This window comes from Hirundo rustica, chromosome 9 (assembly GCF_015227805.2).
Source record: "Hirundo rustica isolate bHirRus1 chromosome 9, bHirRus1.pri.v3, whole genome shotgun sequence".
In the NCBI taxonomy this organism is placed as follows: domain Eukaryota; kingdom Metazoa; phylum Chordata; class Aves; order Passeriformes; family Hirundinidae; genus Hirundo; species Hirundo rustica.
In genome coordinates this window covers 11,999,500-12,026,291 of record NC_053458.1, presented here as the reverse complement: position 1 = coordinate 12,026,291, position 26,792 = coordinate 11,999,500, and the positions used below count along the sequence as shown (strand labels likewise).

Genomic DNA, 26,792 nt, shown 5'->3' with positions numbered 1-26,792 from the left:
TCCTTACAGTTTAATTTTATTTCCAAGTTTTACAGAAATTTGCTGAAGTGGAGTTTAGAATCCCTCCTCAATAACCTAGTAAAGAGAGCAAGAACCTGTTCTCTCAATGACACTTCAAAGTCTCATGGTTTTAGACAAAAAAAAATCACTGACATAGAACATGTAAAATTATTGGCATAATCTTTATTTTAAAGAGATCTCTGCAATTCAGTGAAAGACATTTTCTTCAGGTAGTGATTTAGAAAGAAACTTTTGTAGCTGTTATTATTTTATATTCTTATGCAAATATAAAAATATTAAAAAGCTATAACAGCTTCCCAGATCAGAATCCACATTCTTGTTCAATTTCATTTGCAATAATCTCAGATTTATTAGTAAAAAAATTAGTAGTTAAAATAAACATTTATATAAAATATAATTGGAAATCCTAACATCAGAGATTAGTTTAACATATTTTTCAGGGTCTAGGCATGCATTGTCATCCAAACTACAATTCTTTGTGACTTTACAATAATATGTTTTGGGTTTGAACACCTACAATACCTCTCTTGTGTTGCCATATTGAAAAAACCCACAGATAAGAGGGGAACTCCATGGGATCTCAAGGAATCATTTAGCATATGCAAAGATCAATTAAGAACTTAGTGATACACTGTAGTCTCCAGTGCCAAATCACAGATATTATTCAAATGCATTAACATTAATAAAAATGAACATTTATTTTTTCCTATGCAGTTCCTATTGCAATAATATGGCATCTGAATAAAGCAGCAGCTTCCTGGTTTAAGCATTTCTACTCTACTTACCTCAGTAATAACCCAGACAGAGCATATGACGACTCAAGAGCAAGTCTTTCTCATCCAAAGATCTTAGTTTTCATGTTCAGAGCATTTTTTCTTCCCCTGAATTTGGGTTCTAAAGAAACAGGGTAGCTTTTTCCCAGCTTTGCCTACAGTAAAAGCAATGTCCAGGCCAAACTGCAAGAAAACCTAAGGCTTTAGGTTAATACACAGAGACAGCAGAAAACTAGGGAACTGCAGCCTGAAGCTAGGTAGTTTCTCAACAACCTTTTGAACCTCTCTAAAGAGGTAAAATTATCCAAATTCCTTGTTGCATGTGTCTTTTCAGAATATTGGTATCAAAGCATATGCACAAGAAAAATTACCTAATTTTCATAAAATTTCTGTATAAATATATCACCTTGACACTCTCCTCACAGTAATATCTATATGTAAAATAAACATTTTAAATTGCAGCTGTCAAAAGTTTGGGTTTACCTTCATTTCTTTTACAAACCTTCTTTTGCAGGAAGGTCAGAGGTCTCAGGTCAGAATAGTGGTGCAGAGCACCCTGAATCCACATCAATAAAATAAAATTCTGATGTACTTGCAAATCATTCTTTATTTTCAAACAGGGATCGATAAACTGCACAGTTCTCATTCCAGTCGTCCTTGCTTAGCATCACCTATTGCTCCCCATACATCAAATACAAACTCATCTGGAAATGCAAAGTCTCCAAGAGTTTCATCCAAGGCCACTGCAAATTCATCCGGGTTTTTCTTGTCTCTTCCAGCTTCCACAATTGTTGCAGCTAAAGAGCAACAAAACAAAATAATGTAATTATCATGAAAGTGACAGCTAACACAGAGGGCCAAGATAGTTTTGGGATGCCTATTTTCAACACCTGGTAAGGTCAGCTTAGGCAGATGCAAAGTCTACCAGGAGAATTTAGGATTCAACAGGAATTATGTACTTAGTTTGTGCTTATGCCTCCAGAAAGTGAAAAAGTTGTTTCTGAAAATCTCAGCCAGGTGGGTCAAATGGTGCAGAAGCAAGAGAAAGGCTTTGCTGCTGTGCACAATAAACTGGAGCCACCAAACACTAGGAATATCTTGGTATCCAGGCAAATGAAAGCAGAGGCGTCATACAATGGAGTTAAACTGTGGTATCTTGTATATCAATATTGTCCAGCATTTTCTCTTATTTACCACAAAAGCATCAGAATTTATCAAATGTCAGCGCTCACTTTTGAAATGGCTACACTGGGGCTGCTGCTTAGGACTGACTCCTTAGCTGCTGTGCTCATCCCTCACCTTTTGCCACTGCAGTTTCTTGGACTCTAGGAAAACTTAGAAGTCTATCCCAAACAACACTGAATGCTGGCAACGGACATTAGAGCAAATGAAAACTGTGAGGACTTAAACCTCTCTTGCCCATGACACCTGCACCTCCATGAAGGGTGAAAAGAGTCAACACAGAAGTTTCTCCTGGTTAAGCTGGACCCAGAGAAGTGGCAGGAAGATACCATGGCTTGAGGGATGCAAAATGCTCTGTCAGACACATTCAGCGCAAACAGCACTGCTGAATACAGTTTATTTTCTGACCTGTATCTCTGCTCCACAGCCTCTCTTCACAGGAAAATGATGGTACAGTACAAGAGATGAAACATTAACATCTGCTTCATTTGGGGATTACTTTACAGACCTCCCTTAAACTGCAAGGTGTCCTCCATCTTTTGTTAAACATCAAATAACCACCAGTTTCTTCATGAGTATATCAAATTCAAGTGTCAAAGTGAAGGATTTGATAGCTTCTAGCCTTTTCTTAGAGGAATGCCCAAATGCAAAACACATAATATAGTGCCTGAGAAAGGGAAGGAAGTTTTGAAGCCACAGAAACATCTTCACTGGGGCAGTCTGCCATCTACCACATACATTGTATTGAATCAACATGGCAAAATCTCCCTGATAAAAACAAAAATAAACTTTCCCGCTCTGAAATTTATTTAACTTTATTTTGTTGATCTAAAACTCAGCTCAGTTTTATTGATGGTTATGAACTTCTGGCAAACAATACTTGCTGTTGTGCAAACACGCAACAAGCTATAAGCAAGCTTGAGCCCTATTCCACATTGTAAATGTCAACAACAGTAATTCTGAGGAAACTTGATGTTTTGGTTTTAACTGTGTTCAGATGTGAGGCTCCAAACACAATCACAGTATGTCAAACTACACAAAGCTGTCCAAAGAAGATTTATGTAAATCTTGACAAATAAACTGCAGTGATGGAGACAGTTCAAGTGTGCCTCAACTTCCCAGGCACCACTAGTGGTTCTCAAGGATCACCAAGACCCTGCCAGAAGAAACCCTATTCCTGTTGCACTGATTCTCTCTGGGTCCCCCATGAAGTTCCTGTGACTATGATTCAGACAAGTCTGCATGGGAAATGGGCATTAAACAGGGGACTCTTATTCCTGGTAAATGGGATATAAGGATTTGTTCTATCAACACCACTCTATACACCCTGACAATGTGGCACAAGAAGGTACTTACAGGGAAGAGTAAGTCCTGGAGATAATGAGGTGAAGAGTATAATTGAAACTTTGCAGATTTCTGGATATGAAGCAGGATGTGGACTTACCTGTTATGGACACTGGGAGAAGGGTGGGGAGAAAAGAGCTGTGCAAGGTGAAGTAAGAGCAAACGCATCAAGATATTGTTACACCAGATACTTAGAAAAAGCTGCCAACAGAAAAGCAAGGGCCTAGACAAGTGTTCAAGCAGGGTGAGAGTGAGAAATTTAGCCATTTTTAATATAAATTGGCCAAGAGATATGGAAGAACGATATGACACAGACAGCAACAATCAAACAAGGCAACAAGGCATGATATCACAGTCCAACTGCCCCAACTAAAGCTTCATAACTGCACATAATAAACTGCCATTAACAGGAAGTGTAACTTCAAACACAACTTTCTTTAAAGATTGACCTTCCCAAATAATTAAATAGACTCTAAAAACTGGTTTATTATAGATTTGCAAAACTTGAAAACAAAATCCACTAAAAACGTAGCGGATCGACTTTCAACCCAGCCATGCAAGAAGAATCAGAACATCACTGCCGTGCTAAACCAGCCTCAAAAAAAAAAAAAAAAAGGTCCATCTGCACTGAGTAAGTCTAATCAGCGCTGCTGGGCACAGTGAATGCAGTGTATTTACCAGAGCACATTCGCATTCCCAGATCCACTCGATGTGATGCAGCAGGCTCCAGGGAGAGGCAGCGGGAGCGGGGCGGTGCTGACCTCCAGCGCCAGCCGGGCTGTACTGCCGCGCCCGGCCTTCCCTGGCACCACCGCCAACCTATCTTCCCTGGCACTGCCGCCAGCCTGCCTTCCCTGGCACCGCTGCCAGCCTGCCTTCCCTGGCACCACCGCCAGCCTGCCTTCCCTGCCTTCCCTGGCACCACCGCCAGTCTGCCTTCCCTGCCTTCCCTGGCACCGCCGCCAGCCTGCCTTCCCTGCCTTCCCTGGCACCACTGCCAGCCTGCCTTCCCTGGCACCACCGCCAGCCTGCCTTCCCTGGCACCGCCGCCAGCCTGCCTCCCCTGCGCACCACCGGGCTCTGCCAAGGCACCGAGCCCGCTGCGCTACTTTCATACAGAAAGCTGGCCAGCCTCTCCTTCGCCCCGTGAACGCGTTCCCGTTTCCCCAGGCAGCTGCCACAGCCGCGGGACGGCGTTCCCAGGGCGGCACAGCTGCGCAGGGATCGCCTGCCCACACGGCGACATCTGCGACGAGGAATTCCCGGGGCAAATCAAAGCCACCCGGGTGCCAAGGCATTCAGCGGATACTTGCCAGCTCGAAGAAAACTTCGCTGGTTCTCCAGAGGGTGACAGCTTCGTGCCAAATTGTCTCCCCTCCCTTTTCCCCACTGCTTCTTGTAAGAGCTGCACAATAAGTGGTTACAGGAATTTTATTCCAACAGAATATTTTTCCACGGTCAAAAGAGCCTCAATTGTTTTCAGATTTTCCTTTTTTCATTTCACTTCAGGGGATGTTAATATCTGATTAATTTTTAACATAAAATGTGAAAAGTTCAGCAATCTTAAAAGTGGTGAAACGAATTAGACTCCTGTCAACTTTAACGGAGAATTAGGATCAGGCTTCCCAGAATACGAACAAAGTAATATGTTGGCTGTTCAAATATAGTTCCTTTAAAATAATTTCAAGATCTTTCACAAAATCCTTATTTTCATTTTTAATAGATACATGGGGCACAAGCCATGAAAGCTACCTTCTGCCTGCCATTATTATCTACCTTACATAGTAGTTTTATTACCTATATCCTATACTGTAACTTCTGAAAAAACTTTTTTCAGAAGTCCTGACAGAAGCCTCAATATTTATTTAGCTGTAATGCTATTAGAAGTTTTGCCTTCCTCGAAAGGAAACAAAGGTTATTGTCCTGTCCTGTCACTCTGAAGCAGAAAATGAAACACACTATTAGAGTTACCAGTACTTTAACACTTCTTAGTTTAAGTTTCATGTTGAACATTGTCAGATCTGGTACTCAAGAACTATTAGAAATATTTCTTCATGTTCCTTTTTCTTAAGTACTAATTCTTCTTGAATTTTTTCGTTTTTGTTTTGTTTAACTGGACTTGCTGCCCTTCCTTTTATCAAAAAACTCCCATTATTCTTTAAGAGTAAATGAACAGCCATAAACAATATACCCCAGGACGTATACAATAAAACCCTTTGGGAAAGGAATCCTGGTGACAGGAGAGGAAAAAAACAAATTCAGGGAGAATATCACTTCAGTTAAAGCATTTAGAGATAAAAATACCTATTGAATACTGATGGGTTGGATTTGTGAGCCAAGCTAAGAAGCTTGGGTAACAAAAAAGGTTTAAACCTGTTAAGATATTTTGACTAGATGGTAAGTTTGAAAAATTAAGTCAAAAATGGAGGAGTAGATCTTAAATTTTTTAAACAAACACAGAATATGCAAGGATATTTCAGCCTGATCTCCGTGATGGAAGGTTATGAAACCAACTATCATGTGTGTGATCACACAGCGTGTACAGGACAAACAGGGGATCAGGCTCAGCCAGCAGGGGTTTAGGGAAGGCAGGTCCTGCCTGACAAACCTGATTCCTTCTGTGACCAGGTGACCCACCCACAGGATGAGGGAAAGGCTGTAGATGTGTCTCCCTGGCCTGCAGTAAAGCCTTTGATACCGTTCCCCATGCCTTTCTCCGGGAGAAGCTGGCAGCCCATCACTGCACCAGGGGATGTTCAGGTCGGACATCAGGAAAAAATTCTTCACTGGAAGGGTGGTTAAGCATGGGAATGGGCTGCACAGGGAAGTGGTGGAGTCACCATAGCTGGAAGTATTCAAGAAATGACTGGGTGTGACACTTAGTCTATGTTTAGTTGACGTGGTGGTGTTTGGTCAAGGGCTGGATTCGGTGATATTGGAGGTCCCTTCCAACTCTAATGATTCTATGGTACTTCATGTCTGATAGCAGTATAGAGAGCAACAGAAAGGAAATAATCATACAAAAGTAGAAAAATAGGATGATGCAGAACAAAATATTGGTGGATGAAGCCAAAAGATGCTGAAAAAAATTTGGACAGGAAGCCCTTTTGCCATCATTTAGAATTGGTAGCATTCTGGGGTTAGTTCCAGGCTCCCTCCTACACAGAATTTTTGGGATTAAATACAGCAGTCCATAACAATTTAAAATAAATAAATAAATAAATAAATGCCAATATTTTTCACTGTTTCCTGAGTTGCTCCTATTAATCAACTGCTCAAATTCCTTTACAAGAAAACACTCATAGAATTTTAAATAACCTGAATTATCTCTCAGCTGTGTGTTTATGTTTTAAAGAATACTGAAGTCAAGCCTTGGCCCAATTTCTAGTGTGTCCATAAAATGGCTGAGGAAGACATTTCCAGAGGCAGCTGTCCCTTCTCTGGATTAAGCCCAGTTTTCAGTACAAAGGATTAAGAAAGTAAAAAGGTAAAAATGCATCCAAAAGCAGGTATATAAATATCAACAGCATTTAGATCTCTGAAAACAAAAATAAAAACTGTGCCAAAAAGAGGTGCATGCATTTTCTTTTACAGTTTCCAAGTATTTTGGTCCAGCCAAGGGTTTTTTGTGTAGATTTAATCAGCCATTCTTGAAACTGCCAAGATACTTAACTATGAACAAATTAAAGGCCTTATCTCAGCTTCAATTCTGTCTGAAATTTAACATTAGTTTTTCTTTCCTTTCCTTCTAACTTGTGGTGTAAAACTGGGGCACTGTTTCAGAATTCAATCACACCATGGAAGTGTCATTTTAATGGAGATGAAAGAGCAACATTAACTGACATCTGAAGATTCTGACAAACAGAAGTGCATGGAAGTGAGCAATGATTGAGATCTTAATCACTTGTCAGCTGCACATTGTGATGACTTGCATTTTCATCTAATCTGGCTTGAGTAATGAGTGAAATTTTGAGCTAAGTGGTGATTGGCATCCTCTGAATGAATCTTTTCCTCATATTTCATTTTCATGGGTGACTGATCACATCCAGTATGTGAAAAACTGACATCTGTTAATTGAACAGATTTGTGACAGGTGATTAGCTCTCCTTTCCTAAAGAATCCTAGAGCTGTTTAATTGTTTTAAAATGGTAAAGTTGGGGGGTTTGAGTCATCACCATTGGCTGTTGACTCTCAGATTTGAACTTCAGGATACGGTTTCAAAGGTGCAAACTAAAGCTCCATGAACCCTATAGTCTTTGATTTCTGACAGCTTCTCTTGGTTTCACTACCTTTTGGGGAGGAAAAGAAGAGGTGAGGGGCAAAACCACCACCCAGCTAGGAAGAAAAGAGCCTCTCTATGAACAAAGGCCTCTTCCTTCTTTGAGTATTCTTTCAAGGCTGCTTTTTTTTTAAGTTTCCAAACTACCTACTGAAAGATGAAGGGCATTAGCTCTTTTCTGGGGAAAAAAAAAAATTCAAGGGATTCATGGGTAGACTCTACCGAGTGCTCAGCTATTAACTCAGCCATATGTGTTGAAAGCTGAACCTCTCAGTCTACTGTGCAAGAGCCATCCTGTTTACAGTACTGAGAGCCAAAAATACAGGGAACACCAGTTCCCACAGGACTCTTCCCATGGACACCAAAAGCAGATCACCTCTAGCTGCTTATTCTTGCAGGGCAAGGAGCCTGGGGACCTTGGAAATAACCTGCAAGGACAGGAGCTTCCAGAAGCCCAGCCTGAGCCAGGACTGCAACAGCTGCAGGACAAAAACAGCTCCCAGAGGGAGAGCTGGCAGGAGACTCAGGGCTTTGAAGCCTGAGCCAGAGACAGACTGAGGCGCAGAGGTTGCAGGAGTGAGATGGGACATGGAATCCTCCGGAACCCAAACGCGGCTCAGCACCACACAGGCCTCCCAGGAGTGTATTACACGGCAGCAGCATCACATATTAGAGTTGCTGGAAAGGAAATTTTGAGAACTTCTAATTTCCTGGGGATAGGAAAGTTTAAATAGAACCTACAAAACAGAACTCAAGTTTTGGGCAGCTCTGGCCTCTCTTCTGTGCCAGGAAGCCCACTTCGACCTTAGACTGAAGGACAAGTACTGTTTTACACACATTTTTTCCTGTGAGAAGACTAGCAGAATCTGCCAAATAGATGTTTGCTGGTAGGAGCATCTCACAAAGGCCTTTTTGGCTGTTCAGATAACCACCTTTTGTTCTCATTCTTCTGTGCTAACTGCCCTGCCCCTCCAGCCCTGATGCTTTATCCTCTGGAGCTTCATGCCAGACCTATTTTCTTTTCTGCTTTGCCTTTTCCATTTCTCTCTCATGAAAGCTTTCTTTTCAAGATCACTTTCCATTTAGCTTATTCTTTTCTTTTTCTTGGCTGATTCTTTCAAGATATTACCATAATAAATACCTTCCTCTTTGTCTCAGTGCCAGCAGTTCCACAAGATCCTGGGAGGACTACGCCAGCCACAGCAGGCAACAACAGCTAGACTGCAGCTTCTCCCCACACAAATAGAAATTCCTATTTAGTTGTTGTCAGAATAACAAATAAAAGCAACAGCTGCAAGGACAAGTTTGGTGCATCTTTAAGGAACTTATGATGCTGGGGTTAAGTAGCTTCTTTCATTATAAATCAATTATTCTTATAGCTAGTAAATATTCTATAAGTTTTCTCACATTCATCAGAACACAGGTTTTAGAGATTTTGGTAAATTCCTGTAATTATTCTGTCAGTTCCCTTGCTAAATAGTTGTTTGCTCACTGATGAAGATCTCAGGTTCAAACCTCAGCAATCAACTTTGATGTGTCTACGCCAAGGGGCAAAAAAGCAAATAAACATATTTATTCTTAAGAATCTTTAACCATGGCACACACAAGATCCACTAGAAAATATAAGCCAGAAAGAATACAGTGGTGACAGTTATAGCAAACAACTAAAAAATTCATACAACAGTGTATAGATAATGTGCAGAAAGAATAGAGGATTGATTGAGTAATTACATCATAAGGATTGAAGTGGGAGGGAGATTCTTTTATCAGACAAACACATTTATAGAAATACAGACAAGTTTTTGAGACTGGAGGCAGGACAAATTTTGCTTCACTTATATGCAGAGACTGAAGTACTCAATAAATTTTAGACTACAGAAAATGAGAAATTATTTAATCTTGTAGCAATGTATCTGCTAAAACTCACCTAATTCAGTATCTCTTATGCCCATGTATGTTTCAAGAAGCTCGTCCACTTTTTTAATTGCTTTTTCTTCAACTTCAGTTGGCTTTGTTGGAATAAAGGGAGAGAAGAGGAAAAGTATGATTATATCCATGCAGATGTCAAAATAACCAGCAATGTGCCAGTGATTATCCTTACTCCATCTTGGCCACCTAGACTTACTAAATCTGTAGATAAAACACGCTCTTTCACGCTCTTTCCCTCTTCTCACAAACATGAGCTTTCCTCCTAATATCAAGCCACACAGCTCACACATTCAAACTGAACAGGGGCCTTATATCTCCTGACGATCCAGATCTTCACCTAATCCTCATCAGCTTTAGAAAACCCAGAATAAATAACATTTATTCACCAAACTAATCCTAGTTTTCCACAAATTCATGCCAATTTATCTAATTGGCCTCTCCTAACAACAACCCTTCCACAAACCCCATACACTTCAGTATCAGAAATGGAACAAATTCTTCACAACCATCCCACCTCTTTTTTTTTTTTTCCCTCTTTTCAGCACTCCTTGGGCTAATCTACTTTAAACTCATCCCTGTAATCCATGACATCCATAGGTTCTCTGCTTCCAGGTTCTTCAGCCCCATCCTACCCCTGCTAGTCATCAACTTTACTTGTTCTTTTTAATCCCACAAACTTTGTAACATCCACATTTTTCCTTCCTACCTGGGGAGGAATAAATCACAAGCTAGGTGATTAAACTACTGAAGGGCATATACCACACCATACCATTTCCTCCACAGTAGCAGGGCCTTTGGTCCTCAGGCGAAGCGTTTCTCTCCCTTTGGAGACTTTAGCCTCTGACAGAGTTCTGCCCTTGGACCTTGGTTCCAGCTTTTCTAAAGACAAAAAATATCCAACAAAAGTAAAATACCAAACAAAATTACATATATAATACAACAGAATGTGGGGTATCTGTTTTGGTTATTGCAATGTCTTCACATTTTATTCTAATGGAGATCTAGACTATGTAAAAATCTAATTATAAATTAATTGTTCTAAACACAGCTTTGCTGACAATTTCTTGTCTTTGAATTCTAATAGCTGCTCAACTGCACGAAGGCTAGCACTTCCATTGACCAATATATCTAAGCAGGCCTATGGCATTAATTTCATATACGCACCTTGTGTAATTTTTTTTTCCTGTTCTACAGAAAAGTATTTATACCTTCATATTAGACAGTGGCTGAAGTCACCAGCCAGCTGCTGATTTATTCTGGTCTTTACCACAGAACATATAGCAGGTTTAGCATTGCAACATTTCTATCTTTCACCGATGCAATGGTGTAAACACTCCTAAGCAGGTGATGATGAGCCACATTGGGCTGAGCTAACAATTTGCTTATCAGCACTCACAGAGGTGAAGTGGCCATAAGCAGGAGGTTTTCCACTGGTTTCACCAATATTATTTCACAGCTGATAAATGTCTAGGAAGAGTACCTGGTTTACACAAAGTTTCCTTTACCTTAATTCAGCCTTTCTTGTTTAATCCTTTGTAAGGGCACCCAAGTTAGTAAATGGAGCATGGAATCACTTAAGATTTGGGTTTCTTGTTCCAGTATGCAATTTTACATTCAAGAACGGCAAGGTTTTAATTTACTTACTGACATGGGAGTTACATAGTAAATCTGGAAAGTGCTAGAAGAGAGGAGACCATTTTGCAGAACTGCTTTTAATTATCCTGTTTTCTCTAACAGATTATTCCTCCTCTTAACAGCAGGCCTTTCTAATAAGCTCTAATTGAAGGCAATACTTTACATATTGCATTAATTTTGCTCAGATAGATTTCAACTCAGCATTCTTACATAAGTAGTCACAAATCTAGATTATTATGCTGAACAGGTCTTGAAAAGTAAATTTTATTATCTTTCATGATACAAATAAGTAGGTCACAGTCTCGTATAGAAAATCTTTAGGTTAGGATCAACACTTTTTCTTAATCCTTTTATTGCTTCAAGGACAGTTTAAAATATCCTTAAGATTGTCATCATTTCTGCTAGACTTGTTTCAAAAAGTCATTCCTGATAAAAACCCCATAGTTTTCAAATTCTGTCACCATTACCACCTTAAAACTCATGATTTGATATAACCTTTATTTGCAGAGCTTCCGACCAAAACACAGGCTATCACAGAAATTATTTTTCATCTTCCTATAATTAAAATGCAGAGTTTGTGTTATGCTGCCTTTACTTTGTTTCTATTCATATTTCACAATTCAAAGAAGGCCAGGTTGTGACTGGCACAAATCTTTAATTCTGTGCTACAAGCCTTGCCTAGAGTAGCTGAGACAGCCTGCATGTACATGGTAGAAGAATGTCCAGCCAGTAAATTATACTTATTTCACATTCTGCTGAGAGGAAGAAAAATGAAAATCATTTCACACAAAGGCTTGTCTCTTATTTCTGTACCCTCACCAAATTCTGTTGAAATTAACAGGAATTCAGCATCTACTTGTCCAGCAGGATCTGGATCTCGTCTGTCATCTCCTCCGGGGCTATTCTTAGTGCTTAAACTGCAGCTTAAGCATTATGCTTGTCCCTGAGGCCTAACTGTACCTAAGGATAAAGGCAGGATGTTTGAACCTACTGAGCACTGCAATTTGCAAGTTAATTTCTCTAGGGTAGAAAATAACATCCTAAATGTTATTTTGTATTATTATAAATGTTATTACAAATGCATCTTCCAAAAATCTGTCCACAAAACTCTACTTGCCTCTTAAATCAATGTCAGAAAAAAAGTATTGCCATGAAATTAGTGCATTTCCTCATCTACATCACAGGCAGACTAAAAGATATCTTGGTCACCTGACTAGAGTAAATACTATTAAATTATGGCTGAAGTCATCCATCAAATGCTGATTTACCCTGTTCTTTACAAACAGACTGTGTAACATTTCTAGCATTGAACACAAATTATAGGCCCATATTAAAAAAGGTATTGCTGCATGACTAATTGTGATAGACAACATAGGCAATTCTTTGTGTGTATATATATATGTGTGTGTGTATATATATGTATATATATACGCAGTATATTATATATACACAATATATATATATACACACAATATACTATAATGTATAACACACATTTAGTTAACAGCAGTACCAACTTATATACAAACACAGTAGAATCTACTCATAACTCTCATTGTTCTCAGAAGCACCAAAAGCAAAAGGAAAACTCCGCATTTCTTTCATTTTCAATTTCTGCTGCTATTCTGACACCAAGTGTCAAGACTGGTGTATGACAGTAGCTGTAAACCACTAACACATTTAAAAAAATTAGAAAAACATCTAAAACTCTTGCTGCTGTAGTGAAGACAGTGATATTGAATACAAATTTATGGTTTAGTACTACTTTGAAGTTTTTATTACAGGAAAATGCTACCTGGTTTGGGGAGGAGATCCAAAAAACTGGGATACTAAAAATTGTAACTCAGTCTCTATTTTGACTGCCTGAGCAAAACTTCTCATTTGTTTGTTTTCTATATTGATAGAATTAATATATACAAGAATTAGCAGTAGGTATACATTCATCCTATTTAAGCAGCACTTGCTCATAGCATGCAGGTGGCAAGTAGAGACAGAGCTTTGCAATTCTGCATTCTTCCAATTCTGAGTACACCTGCTACATGACTGGAGATCCACAAAAAGGCTGGGGAGAGGGTGAACAGGCAGGCAGGCAGCAAAGGAGGTGCTCTGGGAGATCCCAGACAGGGTTTGCTCCAGACTCCTTCTGCATTAGAGCACAGACCCCAGTAAAGGGTCCAGAAATAGAAAAGTCTGACACACAGAACAACAGGGATGATGAATCAATGGAGCAACAAAAGAGTTTTGAGGATCAGGACATTGGTGAAGTGATCCATGCTTTAAAACTGTGCCTAATAAACAATTCCTTTACTTATTTTGCAACATCATGTAGTGGCAAAAGAAACTGAGACTAAGGCTCAGGCTGAGGTAACCCACACCAGGATGTCTGCTGGAGAGAGCAAGATGGAAGAAAATTCATTCATTAACCTTCCACTTCAAAGAAAAAAACTAAATGTACTTTTTTGTAGTCATTTCATTACCTTAGGTGGACACCTGGCTGCATTCTGAAAAACTCACAATGTAACGCAATGTTGGGATTTCACTATCAAGTTGTCTTACTGAACAAGGTGGACAGTCAGGTCACTCACCAAATGCTTTCAAAGGCTCTACCAACTCCAGCTTAAACTTCCGACCTTTCTCCAGATCTTTTAGCATTTTGGCAACTTCATAATGACGACACCCTGCCACATTTTTTCCATTTATGGTCTCTATGTGATCACCCACGCAGACGGTTTTGGTTTGGTCCATAAGGCTGCCTTCTTTGATTCGCTATTATTTAAAAAAAAAAAAAACAACACCAGAATTAGAAACATTTCTTCAAAAGGTGATAATTTTTAAGAGGTGACACCGCAGAGTTTCAAGAATGTCACTTAACAATATCAATAGCACTGAGCTTATTATTCCAGCAGTGTGTTTTGTCTATAAGATTATCATAAAGCATATTTTGAAAAGCATTATTTTTCAAACAAAGTATTTTAATAAGCATTGAATATGCACTCAGGGAGAAAAAAGAATGCAGCCACACTTTAGAAATAAAGGGTTCTGAATAACCTAGTATTTTTTGTGCTTTAAAACTGATCACAGACATCTCAGTAATGTGAATGATTATTCAAGTTTTGGGAGTTTTCCTATTTAATAGTTTAACAAGCATAGGAACAGAATTTTTCTGTTCTCAAGTGCGGTCCAGGGACTTAGTAAAAAATTACGTACTGTAAAGGGCCGATCTTAATAAGATGCATCCCCAGTGGTGAAACTACTATCTTCCTCAACAAGCTATACAGCTGTATATTAAAGGATATCCTCTGAAATAATAAAGAATAAGAAAATCTTCTAACTGCCATCTCATGGAAAACACAAATAGTCTAAAGGTCATAACAGAAGTTACAGCTTTTATGATTTGTAATTTAAAAAGTATGGAGAAAAACCTTTAAAATACCTCTATGATTTATCACGCTTTAAATTTCAGTGATTCTGTTTATTGTTGTTACATACTGTCATATTTGTTCATCATGTGCATACATCACGTAAGCCATTATTATATGGCTACCGAATAGAGAAGCTATGACGCAGTAAAATAGCTCACATTTTGCAGATACAAATTTCGTTCTAACGTGTTCCTGAGTGACAATCTCTTCAACAAAGACTGATGTGGTTGAGGCTAACTGCGTGAGATAACAGTGAGACAAGGCAGATTGACACATCGCCACCTCCCACTGTAGCAGCCAGCCTGGCTGCACAACCCTCCCAGGAGCTGCTCCCAGCCCCTGCCACGTCTGAGCCCACGCGTGGGCCTCCGTCGGAGAGTCAGTGGGAAGTGTGAGTGCTTGCTGTCCTACACTGCACTGACACGATCGTAAGCTTCAGGCTGAGCTTAACTCCTCCTAACACCAAACAGAAGCCTCGTGGTGAATACGGACGCAGGTATCATACGCACCAGGAGCAAAATGTGTCAAATGCGTCTCTGTTACCAGGACTCGAAACCTGTCCCACCCGGCTTGAATTAATGTTTACTCTACATGTTGAATATTCATTTACTTTCTCTTCTGCACTTGGATCCCAACACTAAAACTGTTTAAATAATATTCACTGGCTGTTATTTGTGTCACTTTTTATCATCACTCCAAGTTAACTGACACAGATGAGCTACATTGTCACAGTAATTAAGATGCAATTGCCTGTATTTCAAGTGCTCTACAGTCCATTGAGAAGCTATGAGGATCTATATTTCCTATGCAACGCCTACTCCATTTGATAATGTCTCCTTGAACACCACTCAGTCATACTTCAAGTTCTACTGCTGTTCTTTGAATGCTAATTTGACTCCATAGTACTTTTACCCACCTGCCCGTGTACACCAAAAACAAATTTATGAAAGCAGAATGACACCAGGTTTTGTTCTCAGTAAAGCAAAATAAGACTAAATTTCATAGGAAAAAAACCTGTAGTTCACTGTCAGGTTTAAAATTGGTCGGGTTACCACATCAAACCTAGAAACCTCCATGTTACACAAAACACAGTAAAATAACTACAACCCAGAGCAACCTTCAACAACCCACCAATTAGTAAATTTAGTATTTATTTTTAATTAAGAAAGGGGTATAGTTGCAAATTTTCAAGGAAAATATATGTATATAAGCAAAATCAGTTCTATGAAATTTTACATACAGTCTCTGCTTAGTCATTTACCGAGAAAATAAAGTTATAAAAAAGATGCATTTTGTATACATGTTTTCTAGGCTGGTTTAAAAGATCCAACAGCTAAATCTGCAACAACAGCAAAAGAAGTAATCTCCAAGAAACTCCTTAAACCTCATGCATTCCCATGAAAACCGCACCATTTTCATTACAATGCTTATTATTAGACCGGTACAAGGAGAAATATGTATTTGCTCAGAGGAGTTTTACACAATTTACTGGAAATTACAGCTTGTCTGGCTAATGCTGTGAGGGTTTTCCAGTGTGCTCCAATTGTGCAGGAGTCTGTGTGAGGGCTGTTCTCTCTGCTTGTTACCAAGCAAGCACAAAGGGAGTGTCACTGCACAGGGCTGCACTCGTGAACACCGCTCACTGAAGCACGGGTTTCAATGCCTTCTTTTAAAATGCCACATTAGCAGCAGCATGTTATGGGCTGTATAGATGCCATCACTAGAAATTCACAGTTCTTTGTCTGTAAACATAAAAGTTAGGCTATGATTTTGCCAAAATGCTTAGTGAAACCTTCACTCCATCTTGACTTCCACAAACATGACCTCAGTCACGTTTTTCCACAGCAAAGATGAGCAAACTGATTTCTCAACCGTGTCTTGTTTTATAGCCATGGTAGCTAAGGAATGAACAGAAAATACAACCATTCCGTACAAGAAGCTCTCTTTACAATGAGAACAGTGATTGGGGCAGCAATAATCAAAGATAATTGCTAAGGCCTCACTAATAATGGGTAATTGGAGTATATTAGAGCAAAGAATCTCAAAAAGGCAGAAAATGTGATTAAAGTTCCTAATACCTAGTCTAGAAAGAAGGGCAGCATCATTTCCTCATCCTCTGCTTGTCCTAAAACATACTGCCTCTGGGTCACATAGAGGAGGAGAAGGAAAGCAATTATGATTAATATATAGCATATGTTACTGCCCATACTTGCTACTCAAGTTCATTGTGGTAAATTATGTTAACCCATATCCTTGTAATTCACCCTATCCAAGGCAACAGTACTGGAAAGCTGAAAAACTGCTATACTTTTCCCTACTCTTGTACAGCACAAAGGCTTCTGCCCTTTCTGGGAACAGCCAGAGACTGAAAGAACATGATCTCATTATCACATGAGTGACAGAAGTTCTATAAGCATCTAATAAATGACATCAGAAAATCAGTTTAAAACAGGAGGGGGCAGATGCAAGCCATATCTTACACCTACCACCTCAGAGTAGCTCAGGAGATACAATGGTCTCTTTGTAAAGCTGATACATGTTACAGAAGCAATGAACAAATGAACTGATTTTGAATGACATGCAGTACAGATTAGCTGAACTAATTTTGAATTATGTACCTAAAGAAGAGCAACCTTATCCTTCACTTACCATATATATGATGATAAAAGACTTTATAGTTCCAAAGGATCATTAAACCAATAATTAACCTATTATAATAAGAGGAGCTTCTATAGGACAAAGTATTTCACTGGTAACTGAGTTTACCTTTATAAAGGCACAGCCAGTTCCATTGTCTGTAATGGTAAGTCCCAGCATATCATCAGTTTTAAGAACTTCCACTTCTTTTCGCTGTCCTTTCACATGGGCAAATATGAAATCTTCAAGGCCAATTTGCGCACCTAAGAGCTTGTCCATATCAACTTTATGAGTGTTCAAAGTGCAAAACATGATCTGTGCAGAAGGAAAGCAAACACATTAACAGTGTATTAGGTTTGGTGAGCTTGATAGGAAGCTAAAATGAGAGCACAGTTCAGGCCCCTGTGACAAGTCCATAGCTAAAATGATCCCCCTTCTCCAGCTGTACCAGGAGAAGGGATACTCTCCAGCACATGCAACAGAAAGCATCAGTAGCTCAAACTGCAGGTATGAGCTGGCAGAGAACATAGGAAAGAGACCTACCTGTGTGAGCAGCCTCTCATGGCCTGTTTCAGCACAGCAGCCCTGGGAGAGGCAGCTTGAGCTGGTACAGATTGCACCAGAGGTCAGAGTGAGCAAACTGAAGAGCCATCACCAACTTTTGCTTCATCATTCACCCATATTAAATTCCACACAATTCAAAGATCACTAGGGACTACTTTAAAACTTGATTAGTTGAAAGCAGTTTAATGAGGAAAGGGAAAAAAAATAGAGCTTATCAAAACAAGAGTCATGAGAGACCATGAAATGCTTTGTTTTGCTCCATGTGTTCCCTCATTCGCTCACAACACGCTATCTCCAATGGAAGTGACAAGCCTTAGTTCCTAGCCATCCCCAGCATGAGCTGGGGTCATCCCTGCTCCAGTAAAAGCAAGGCTCTATGAAAAGGTCAAATTGCTTCTTTATAAATCAGCATTTCTGCGGGATTTCCCTTCAGGCAGTCCTTTTTCTCCCGACACTTATGCCAGTTCTTCAGCAGGGATGTTTCTTGTCCTGGGCATAGGCAAGGTGAGAATAATCCATCTGTACTGCTTGGGAACAGAGAGCTTTTGCCCACCATGGAGTTGCATGAAGGAATTTGGCCAAGCTCAATCTGCCCCATCACAGCTACAAGCTGCCCAAGCCTTTCCAAGCTGCAGCAGGAGAGGAGTGAGGGCCAAGGGAACCACACAGCTTCCTCCCGGGCAGCACTGGAGAGCACAGGGCAGCAGCCAAACCAGAGAAACTGGGCTCCAAGAGAAACTTAGAGAATCCGCAAAATCTGCTTCACTGAGGCAAAGACACAGGTTTTCCACACAGAACACTACACACACCTTTTCCTTCATTCTGGCATCACTGGATGAAAGCAGAAAAATTGAAATGAAAGTCACCAACCTGTTTAAATTGATTCCAGGTCAAACGAAGAGTGGATACTTTTACTAATGTATTTCACAGAGAGCATTCAAGTTTCTGGAGCTTTCTAGAACTTAGATTCTGGAACTATGGGGGATTAAATCTCAAAAGACTGAAAGTTAATAGAGAGATTGTTTTCTTGATGGAGGTCTTATTTTGTTGTTTTTAATAACAAAACAAACAACCCTCCCCACCAAACAGCCTTACTTCAATGGCTACTTGCTTATCTCATCTAATCCATCAAACATCCACTGCAATCTAACACCTTATTTAACAATGAAAGTAGTACCAGCACACCCTTAATAGACATTAGTTTTATTTGCTCAGGTAATGCAAAGGTTTCCAGTTAAACAATACTCTAGATATAACACGACGTAGAGAAATTAATCTGGTTTTAAGTTGAAAATAATAATGATAATGACAAGAATAATATCTAATGACAAGCTCTTTTTTTAAACAAAAAATTAAAACAGATTATATCAAGTTCACATACACATTTTCAGCTATCTCAAGCTAGATAATTTTGCCAGTTTAAAACCAACTCAGTTCATTGTTCCTGTGATGAACAAGCACTGTCTTTGCATTTTAGACATTAGCATCCTTCATCTGACCTTGTCAAACAGACAATCTAGTAAATAATGTCACACCTTTGGATAAAATTGGCAACAGAGCAGAAATGTGATATTTAGAAACTTGATCTAGAGTTTCTCTTTATAGACCTTCATCTGGATGGCATTCCTACTGCAGCCTATAAGTCTTCAGAATTTTTTGTGAGTCAGTTCTGTGTTAACCACAAGGCTGAGAGAGCATCAGCCAGTCAAAAATAAAACTTAAATCACTCTTCATCCTCTTTAGTGAACAAATGCTTTTTCTCAGAACAGATATATGCAAAGAGTAATGTACTAAAGATGTATCTACCCAGGTCTACCACTACACCATCTTCCGATTATAGCATAGCTTTATATGTACACAAATGGGACCTATGGATTCCAAAATCGTATTTTTTCATAGATTTTGTATAAGTTTAATATTGTTACCTAATGACAGATTATATACTTGAATACTTAAATGCCAGCTTCCACTCACTCAAACTTTTGCATATTTTTAATAGTAATTTTCTTATGCTAAAATGAAGCAAGAAAAAAATTCAATGTGCAATTCTCATTGTTAAGTCTTTTCTGTCCTTACCGTAAACCTTCATAGGCATTTGGTCTTTAACTCAGCATACCAGCGCTGTGAATATTTCATGCCAACTTTAGCAAGATATTATAAATCAGAACTGTTACATCACTTACAAAGTGTCTAGGATACCTCCTTCACCAAGAGTTATCTCTGCAGCACTCAGAACAAGGAAATTCCATGTCACTGGACACTAGGAACTTATGCACAACTTTATAAAATAGATTTGTCCAGTAAGATGACTAACAGATTATTCCCTGCATCCATATCTTCAGTTGGAAGAGACCACATTAGCCAATGAAACCAGGGCTATACTGTGTGTTATATAAATAAATTGTATTAGCTAAGATAAAGAGGGTTACATGATGTGTTACATAAAGTATATATGCAGTACCATATTGCAAGTTCTATGCATTAATTATACTCTAATCTCCCATATTGAGCTGACACGTTGAGAAGAACTCAATAAGTTGACTGATAGATTACATACTCAGAAGCTATTGAAAAGGTATTTAAAAATCTCAGATAACTTTACAGAGATCAAAAATCACTTTCTGTTTAAGAGGTAGGGAACTGAGAATTTTAAATCTGAGCAAGATGTAACACCCACTGACATATTTCCCTATATATGTAGATGTCATTGTATCAAGAAATCACCAACTCATTTTCTAGGAATCTTCCTCACTTTATCTTCCCCAAGGAAAATGTGGGAGCCTTGACCAGCTTCAGCAACAAGAAGAGTAACCAGCTCCTCCAGATTCTAGACTCTAGTGTGCTTTTGGTACTGTCAGGTATTCAACCTGGCCAAAACATTCAAAGTCTTATAAAATAAAAATTCACTGTTTTGCTGTTTGTTTTGGGATATGGTTGGGGTTTTTTGTTTGCTTGCTTTGTTGTTGTTTTGGGGCGGGGGGGAGTGGGTTTTTGGGGTTTTTTTTATTTTTTGCTGTTGTTTGTTGGGGAGGGGATTGTAAACAAGTATTACAGTGTAAGTTCTTCCATGCAATTATTTCCGTACAAATATTTCAAATACATCCAATTAAAGTATTTGAAAGACACAGCAAGCATCACAAGCAATGTGGGTGTGACATTTAAGCACTGCTAAGGGAAACAGCAAGCAAACAATTCTTGCCATAGGGTTGGGAGGAGGTGTTCTGTAGGGAGTGTTAAGTTTGCTCATTTAAAGTATTCAATCCGTAGGCGTGATTGTGAGCAATTCGTTTCAATAGATAAGCAAAACAATAAAACTTCCAACATTTGTTGATGAGGATCTCACAAACTTACCCTTTTCTCTAAAATACACTTCAGATGTTTTATTGTTAAAAGGACAGTTTTGTTCAGAAACACAAGTTTCAGCAGTGGCTTCTTTGTTGATAGTCTTTCATAAAAGTTTAAATTGAAGAGGTTTAAATCAAATACTTCTATGAAAGTTTAATGTGGCACAGCCTCACTGTATACTTGACTGCTTAGCATGAGGAGGGAAGGCCTGTGGAAAAACAGCCCACACACAAGCTCAGCAGCTGAAGAGAAAGAGGGAGCTGCACTTCTGCCCTTACTGCTGCCAGAAAGGTCTCTTCCTGAACTACCCTTGTGATGCAAAATTCCTTCTACTGGGAAAGAAACCCCAACCTTCAAGGGCTCCGGACAGACACAATCACTGAACATTAAGTTTAGTTCACCAGGCCCACCACGTTTCACCTTTCAAAGCAAACAAAATAATCAAAAGTGCAAATTGCAAGTAGACAAAGGAAAATCCCTACAGCTTCTATGGGTTACCATGCCCTTCTCATCTGATCAAGAAATAGCCCTGCTACAGCTGGACTTTAATATCCACGCTCTCAGTGCCTGATTAGCTACTCTGAATACTTTAAAGCCCTACCATGTGCTCTCACAGGAGCACACCACCACCAAATGCTTTAACAGACCCACATTGTCCTTTAGTCAGTGCTCGTTTAGTTATCATACAGGCTGCACCCGGCACTTTCACCCTTACGGGGAACATAACATTCCCTGCTACATTCCCAATACTCACAGTGGAGGAGTAATTCTAAAAGGCCTAGTTATACACAAATACTTTCTCCAACTACTTTTCTTCCTTCAACCTCCATGGAATAAATACGGGAAGATATTTCTGTTATTTATGCAAATAGAAACATACACGTAACTAGGCGTGGGTTGTGTTGTTAGTTAAGAGTTGCATCTATCTATTTTATTTTAGCTCTGTGCTTTCTTGTTGAAAGCCTCTTGAAGCAATCAAGTTAAAAGTCAAGAACAATGTGATCTACCTCAAACAACACTCATAATAATTATGCTGGAAATGATACAACTTTTACAGGTTTTTTTATGTAACTTTAGTCAGGGGTTTGTTCTCCTTTGCCCAGGGGGAGGGGAATTGAACTTTCTCTTTACAAGACTCCTCACCGGGATTTAAAATTTAAAATTTAAAATTTAAACGTCCACAGATCGAGAGTAGCCAGAAGATACACAGGAGATAAGCGAACATTAAGGACCATTACCCCCGAACATCACAGCCTGGCAGCGCCAGAGACACCTGGTCTGGGAAAAGAGCGATAAGAGACCTGAAGAGCAAGGACCAAATTAGCATCGAAGGTGAAGGGATCAATAAGCAATAGGAGATCGAATACTAAGAATTGCGTAATTTAAGACCAATGAACAAGAATTTCTTTGGGTTTTGTCTGTATAAGTGTGTGAAAAGTTCTGATAAGGAATTATGTGTGATGGAATGATTTTCACTGCACAACCGGGGCTTGTGTGGATGAAATGATTTCTACTGCACATCCTGGCCAGAATAAAGCAATGCATTAATTCTCTAATATATATTAAAAAAAAAAGTTGTTGGAGAGTTTTTGGGTTTTTTCTGCAGTTTTGGTGACAATGACACAGGCAATCCTGTCATGTTCATTCCTCCTCCCTGTGGAAAGAACAGTCACGGACAGAGAAAAGAAGAAATGCTGGACGTTGTAAAAGTCAGGAGAGGTAGGCAGAAAGGGAAGCTTCTGCCTACCCCTCAGCTCAAAAGGGGCGACAGATAGAAATTCACCTAGGAAGATGGGTGAAGAATAGAATAACTACAAGAAAGGATGAGTACAGGAAAAGCCTCAGAAAGCTACTGTTATGTCTCACTCCTTCACAGATACCTAGCAAACATCCCGTTTGAAGCCATACCCATCTTATCCTGTCCCCATCCTACCCTCGTCATGATCCAGGTCTGCACAGAAGTTTCTGTCAGTGTCTGTCCAACAAATACTGTGTTTTATATAAGCTTCCCTCTGTTGGCAGTCAATCACAGAAACTGGAAAGGATTCTCCAGCAGAAGCTAAACTCAGCTGGTCCTGGGAGATGTGATCCAAAGAGGAAAAGAGGTGCTGTAACCATGTGGAGTCAAAAGGAGAAGTGACAGATTACAAGTGTAACTCATTCAGAATCGTATTAAAACACTTAGGCAGGAATTCATCCAAGAATCCATATTCCTGCCTACCCTGTGGTAAACTCACATATCATATTAAATGTATTCACTTCTGCAAAAGGTATCTGAATGCTCTCTCACAGAGCTCTTCTCCTCCACTCCCCCTCATTATTTTCCAGCTCAGCCACTACAGCACAGGGTAGAGATCTCTGTGATAGGGCCTTTTTCCAAAGGCAGTCGGGTATCACACTGCCCACAGGCTTCAGCAGAGCAGGGTCACCGAAACTTTCCTCCTACAAAAGGCATTTGAGTACCTCAATGTCTTTCAGTGTGCTGAGATGTAGCTTCTGGAATTATTCTTTACACTGGATTATCTGTCCAAAAGCAGCTTTAATGAATAAATAATACCATTTTAAATAAATTCTAATAAATTCATATTTCTCGGCTGTTCACTGATCTATCTTGTCTATCTAAAATTCTGTTGCATTACTCTCTGGTCCGAATTCTTCACTCTGTTATGTCACCTTTACACCAGGAAATACTTTTGTTCACTATTTTCACTTCAGGCAACTTTCTTAAAGCAAACTAAATTACTAGAGTAAAAGATTTTAAGTTCAGTACCTCCAGCAATAATTCTCCATCCATTTTTAGCAATAAGCCACATTAAAAAAAAAAAAAAAAATAGAAGGAATAGAATATTAGGAAGAAAAAGAAAATAAGAAATTTCTCTAGTCTGGCACAAGGCTGGCAATGATGCCCATGATACATGGTGCTTCCTCTAAAACCTCTGAGGGTGTCAGATTATACATCTAGCAGGAGAAACAGGAGCATACCATTCATACAAAATTAAATTTCTCTGCGAAAGCTGTTCTTTCTCAAGTCAGTGGAGCCAAAAGTTCAACAGTGGAAGGAAGAAAACAAAAATAGAAGACAATCTGGTAATTATGAGAACTTGAGAATAAAAGGTATAACTGAGATGGCAGAGAACAAAAGGGGAACAGCAGCTCGGGATGAAAAGAAAACAAAGGAGCAGAAGGTCAGAAAGCAGCTGGAAAGGTCTGCATTGCCTCTTAATTACTTAATGCAACAGTGACCGGTTAAACTGTGTTCACTGCTACTGCCACTTTCCCCTTACAATTCAGTGTTTGAAATGCTACAACAGGCCACAGCAAACTCTCAGGACAAAGCCTGTCATAGTAGTAGTCTTTTTAACTTTTTAAAATGTCATCTACAAAGAAAACAAGTAAAGCTGTACAGCCACACGTAGGCATAATGAAATGTTAGCCTTCTGTTTCAACTCGCCACTCAGAGGTTAAAGTTCACAGAACCACATAGGAAGAACCTGATACGGCCACTACCTTTTAACTAAGAGAAAACAATGCATTTACGAACACAAATGAATCCTTATCCAAACAAATGTTTAGAACATGGCTCAGAAAAAAAAAAAAAAAAAAAAAAAAAAAAAAAAAAAAAGATCAAAAAGGCAGCAGAACTTAAAAAAGAATCCTGTTACAGACTTAAATAACTCCACTTGAACAGTGAGCCTTTTAAAAGTAATTACCTGAAAAAGCAGAAAACATTCCGAACATCACTTTCGGCTAAAATTTTACAATGTCGTCCGATTCAGAGCATTTATACCACATCGCCTCCCCTTCAACGCCTTCATTCCAGACATTTAGCCTCATAAATCCCTTGTCCCTTTTTAAACTGGAATGAAGCAGTGCCCAAGAGCCGCGTCAACCGAGACCCCGGAGTTTTGGGCAAGAGCACCATTGTTTTTTTCCCGCGAGAAGCGTGAAGCAGGCATGCCCACACAAGCCCGGGACGGGATGCCCGCGGGTGGGAACGGCCCCGGCGCCCTTCGGCGCCTCGGCCGGCGCGGTGCCGGCCCTACCTGGGCGGGGTGGATGCCGAACGCCTCTGCGATCCGCGCGTACAGCTCGCGGGCGCTGCCGAAGCCCTCCACGCGGCCCGTGGGGCTGCCGTGCGCCAGCTGCGTGTGGAACTGCAGCCGCGACGCGCCGGCCGACGGCGCCGGGGCCGCCGCGGGGGCCGGGGCCGCCGCCTCGCTCTCCACCAGCTTGAAGGTCTCCTTGGACTTGTCCTTCTTCTTGCTCCTCAGCCCCAGCGGCATCTTCCGCGCCGGCCCCGGGCTCCTGCGGCCGCCGCAGCCCGCGCCGGACTCTGCCCCCGGCGCGGCGCCGCCCCGGCCCCGCGGCCATCGCGGCCGCCAGGTGCGGCCCCGCCCCGGCCCGGCCCGGCCCGGAACGCTGAGGGCCCGCAGCGCCCCCGCCCCTGCCCCTCCCGGGCGGCTCGGGGCTAGGAGCTGCCCTGCCTGCGCTCAGAACGCTCCTGCCCCCGCCACAGAGGGGTCCTTCACCGATTTCCCACTCAGAGTTCGGGAATTTCTGCTAATAGCGAAGTACTGAATACTGACCGGTATAGACTTATACCCTGGATATAAAAGAAAACCTAAAGTGTACACGGACTTCAGGCAACTCTCATCACTGACTATCTCTAAATCTCTATAAATATCTAAGGGTTATTTACTAAAGCAACAGTAACGTAACCAAAGTTTAAGAGACTTCCTATTGTACTGGACAACTGCTCTGAAATACTGAGATTTAACACAAAAAATACTTTTCAAGTATTTGTAACATTTAATGAATTCAAAATGTTGCCTCTACTGTGGAGTAAAACTACATATTGCAGTTAGATGTTCTCATTTACAGCAGACATCTGTGCTCCGAAGTAACCACACTCACCTCAGTGCAACTGCTCCATTTTCAGTAGTGCACTGAATCCACTCGAGAAGCGAAGAATGCAAAATTCATGAGGCAACATTCAGCACTTCTAAAGCAAAGTGATTGAAAGGCAGAGAGAGAAGTAGCACTGCCTCACCACACCTTCTGACTTTCAGAATTAAAAAAACCCCAAACCATTGCAGAGAAAGAGTATTCTGGGCACATGGAGTCAGACCAGGCAGGCAGAGACATGAATTACTGTGAGGCAGCCCCAAGTCAAAAGTTCTTAGCAGATCTAATCAGAACACCTCTGATTACATGAAATTATGTACAGATTTTAAACTCCTTATGCTGTAAAAAAGCATAAAGTAAAAAAAGGTTCTAAGCCAATTTGACTTCAGCTTTTCCAAGATAGCATGTAGTGGATTTAAATGAATACTCAAAAATGGCTTTTATCCAGTTCTAGTTGGATTCAATATTGTTACTAATTTTGTAGGAATTTCCACCTAAAAAGCCCAAGAAAACTGCACAATAAACTTGCTCCCACACTTTAATAGTTGACTGTCCAGTTCAGTTTGAAACCACAAAACTGAAGGTTTCTCTGAATTTGCAAAACTGTGTGTACGTTTTTCCCCACAACTGGAATGCAATTCAGAGAGCATGCTGGCATTCCTTGGATAACACTGCAGTAAGACGAAATGAGGTATTAACTAACAGCACCAAACTATTAATGGTCATCTTGATATTTAGGGGGATTTGCTGGTTTTC

At 40.1% G+C, this 26,792-nt stretch overlaps 1 protein-coding gene across 2 annotated transcripts; it reads right to left on the bottom strand.

Annotated features, from left to right (window-relative positions):
* Positions 1-1,381: 1,381 nt before the first annotated feature.
* GIPC2 (GIPC PDZ domain containing family member 2) lies at positions 1,382-25,442 on the bottom strand. 2 transcript variants are annotated; one of them, XM_040073524.1, is made up of 6 exons: positions 25,175-25,442; positions 17,352-17,537; positions 13,749-13,929; positions 10,298-10,407; positions 9,527-9,608; positions 1,382-1,591 (listed from the first exon to the last, which is right to left on the bottom strand). In XM_040073524.1, the coding sequence occupies exons 1-6, from the start codon at positions 25,412-25,414 to the stop codon at positions 1,437-1,439; spliced, it is 954 nt and encodes a 317-aa protein (XP_039929458.1). In that variant the 5' UTR covers positions 25,415-25,442; the 3' UTR covers positions 1,382-1,436. The 2 variants fall into 2 exon arrangements, with proteins under 2 accessions (XP_039929458.1, XP_039929460.1); XM_040073526.1 differs by lacking the exon at positions 25,175-25,442 and adding an exon at positions 24,842-24,944.
* Positions 25,443-26,792: the final 1,350 nt, after the last annotated feature.

Coding starts and splice junctions, on each gene's coding strand:
- GIPC2 (XM_040073524.1), bottom strand. CDS start 25,414: ATGCCGCTGGGGCTGAGGAGCAAGAAGAAGGACAAGTCCAAGGAGACC. Junction 17,538..25,174: donor TCGGCATCCACCCCGCCCAG/GTAGGGCCGGCA, acceptor CCTTCTGCACAG/ATCATGTTTTGCACTTTGAA. Junction 10,408..13,748: donor AGAGCCTTTGAAAGCATTTG/GTGAGTGACCTG, acceptor TTTTGTCTTTAG/AAAAGCTGGAACCAAGGTCC.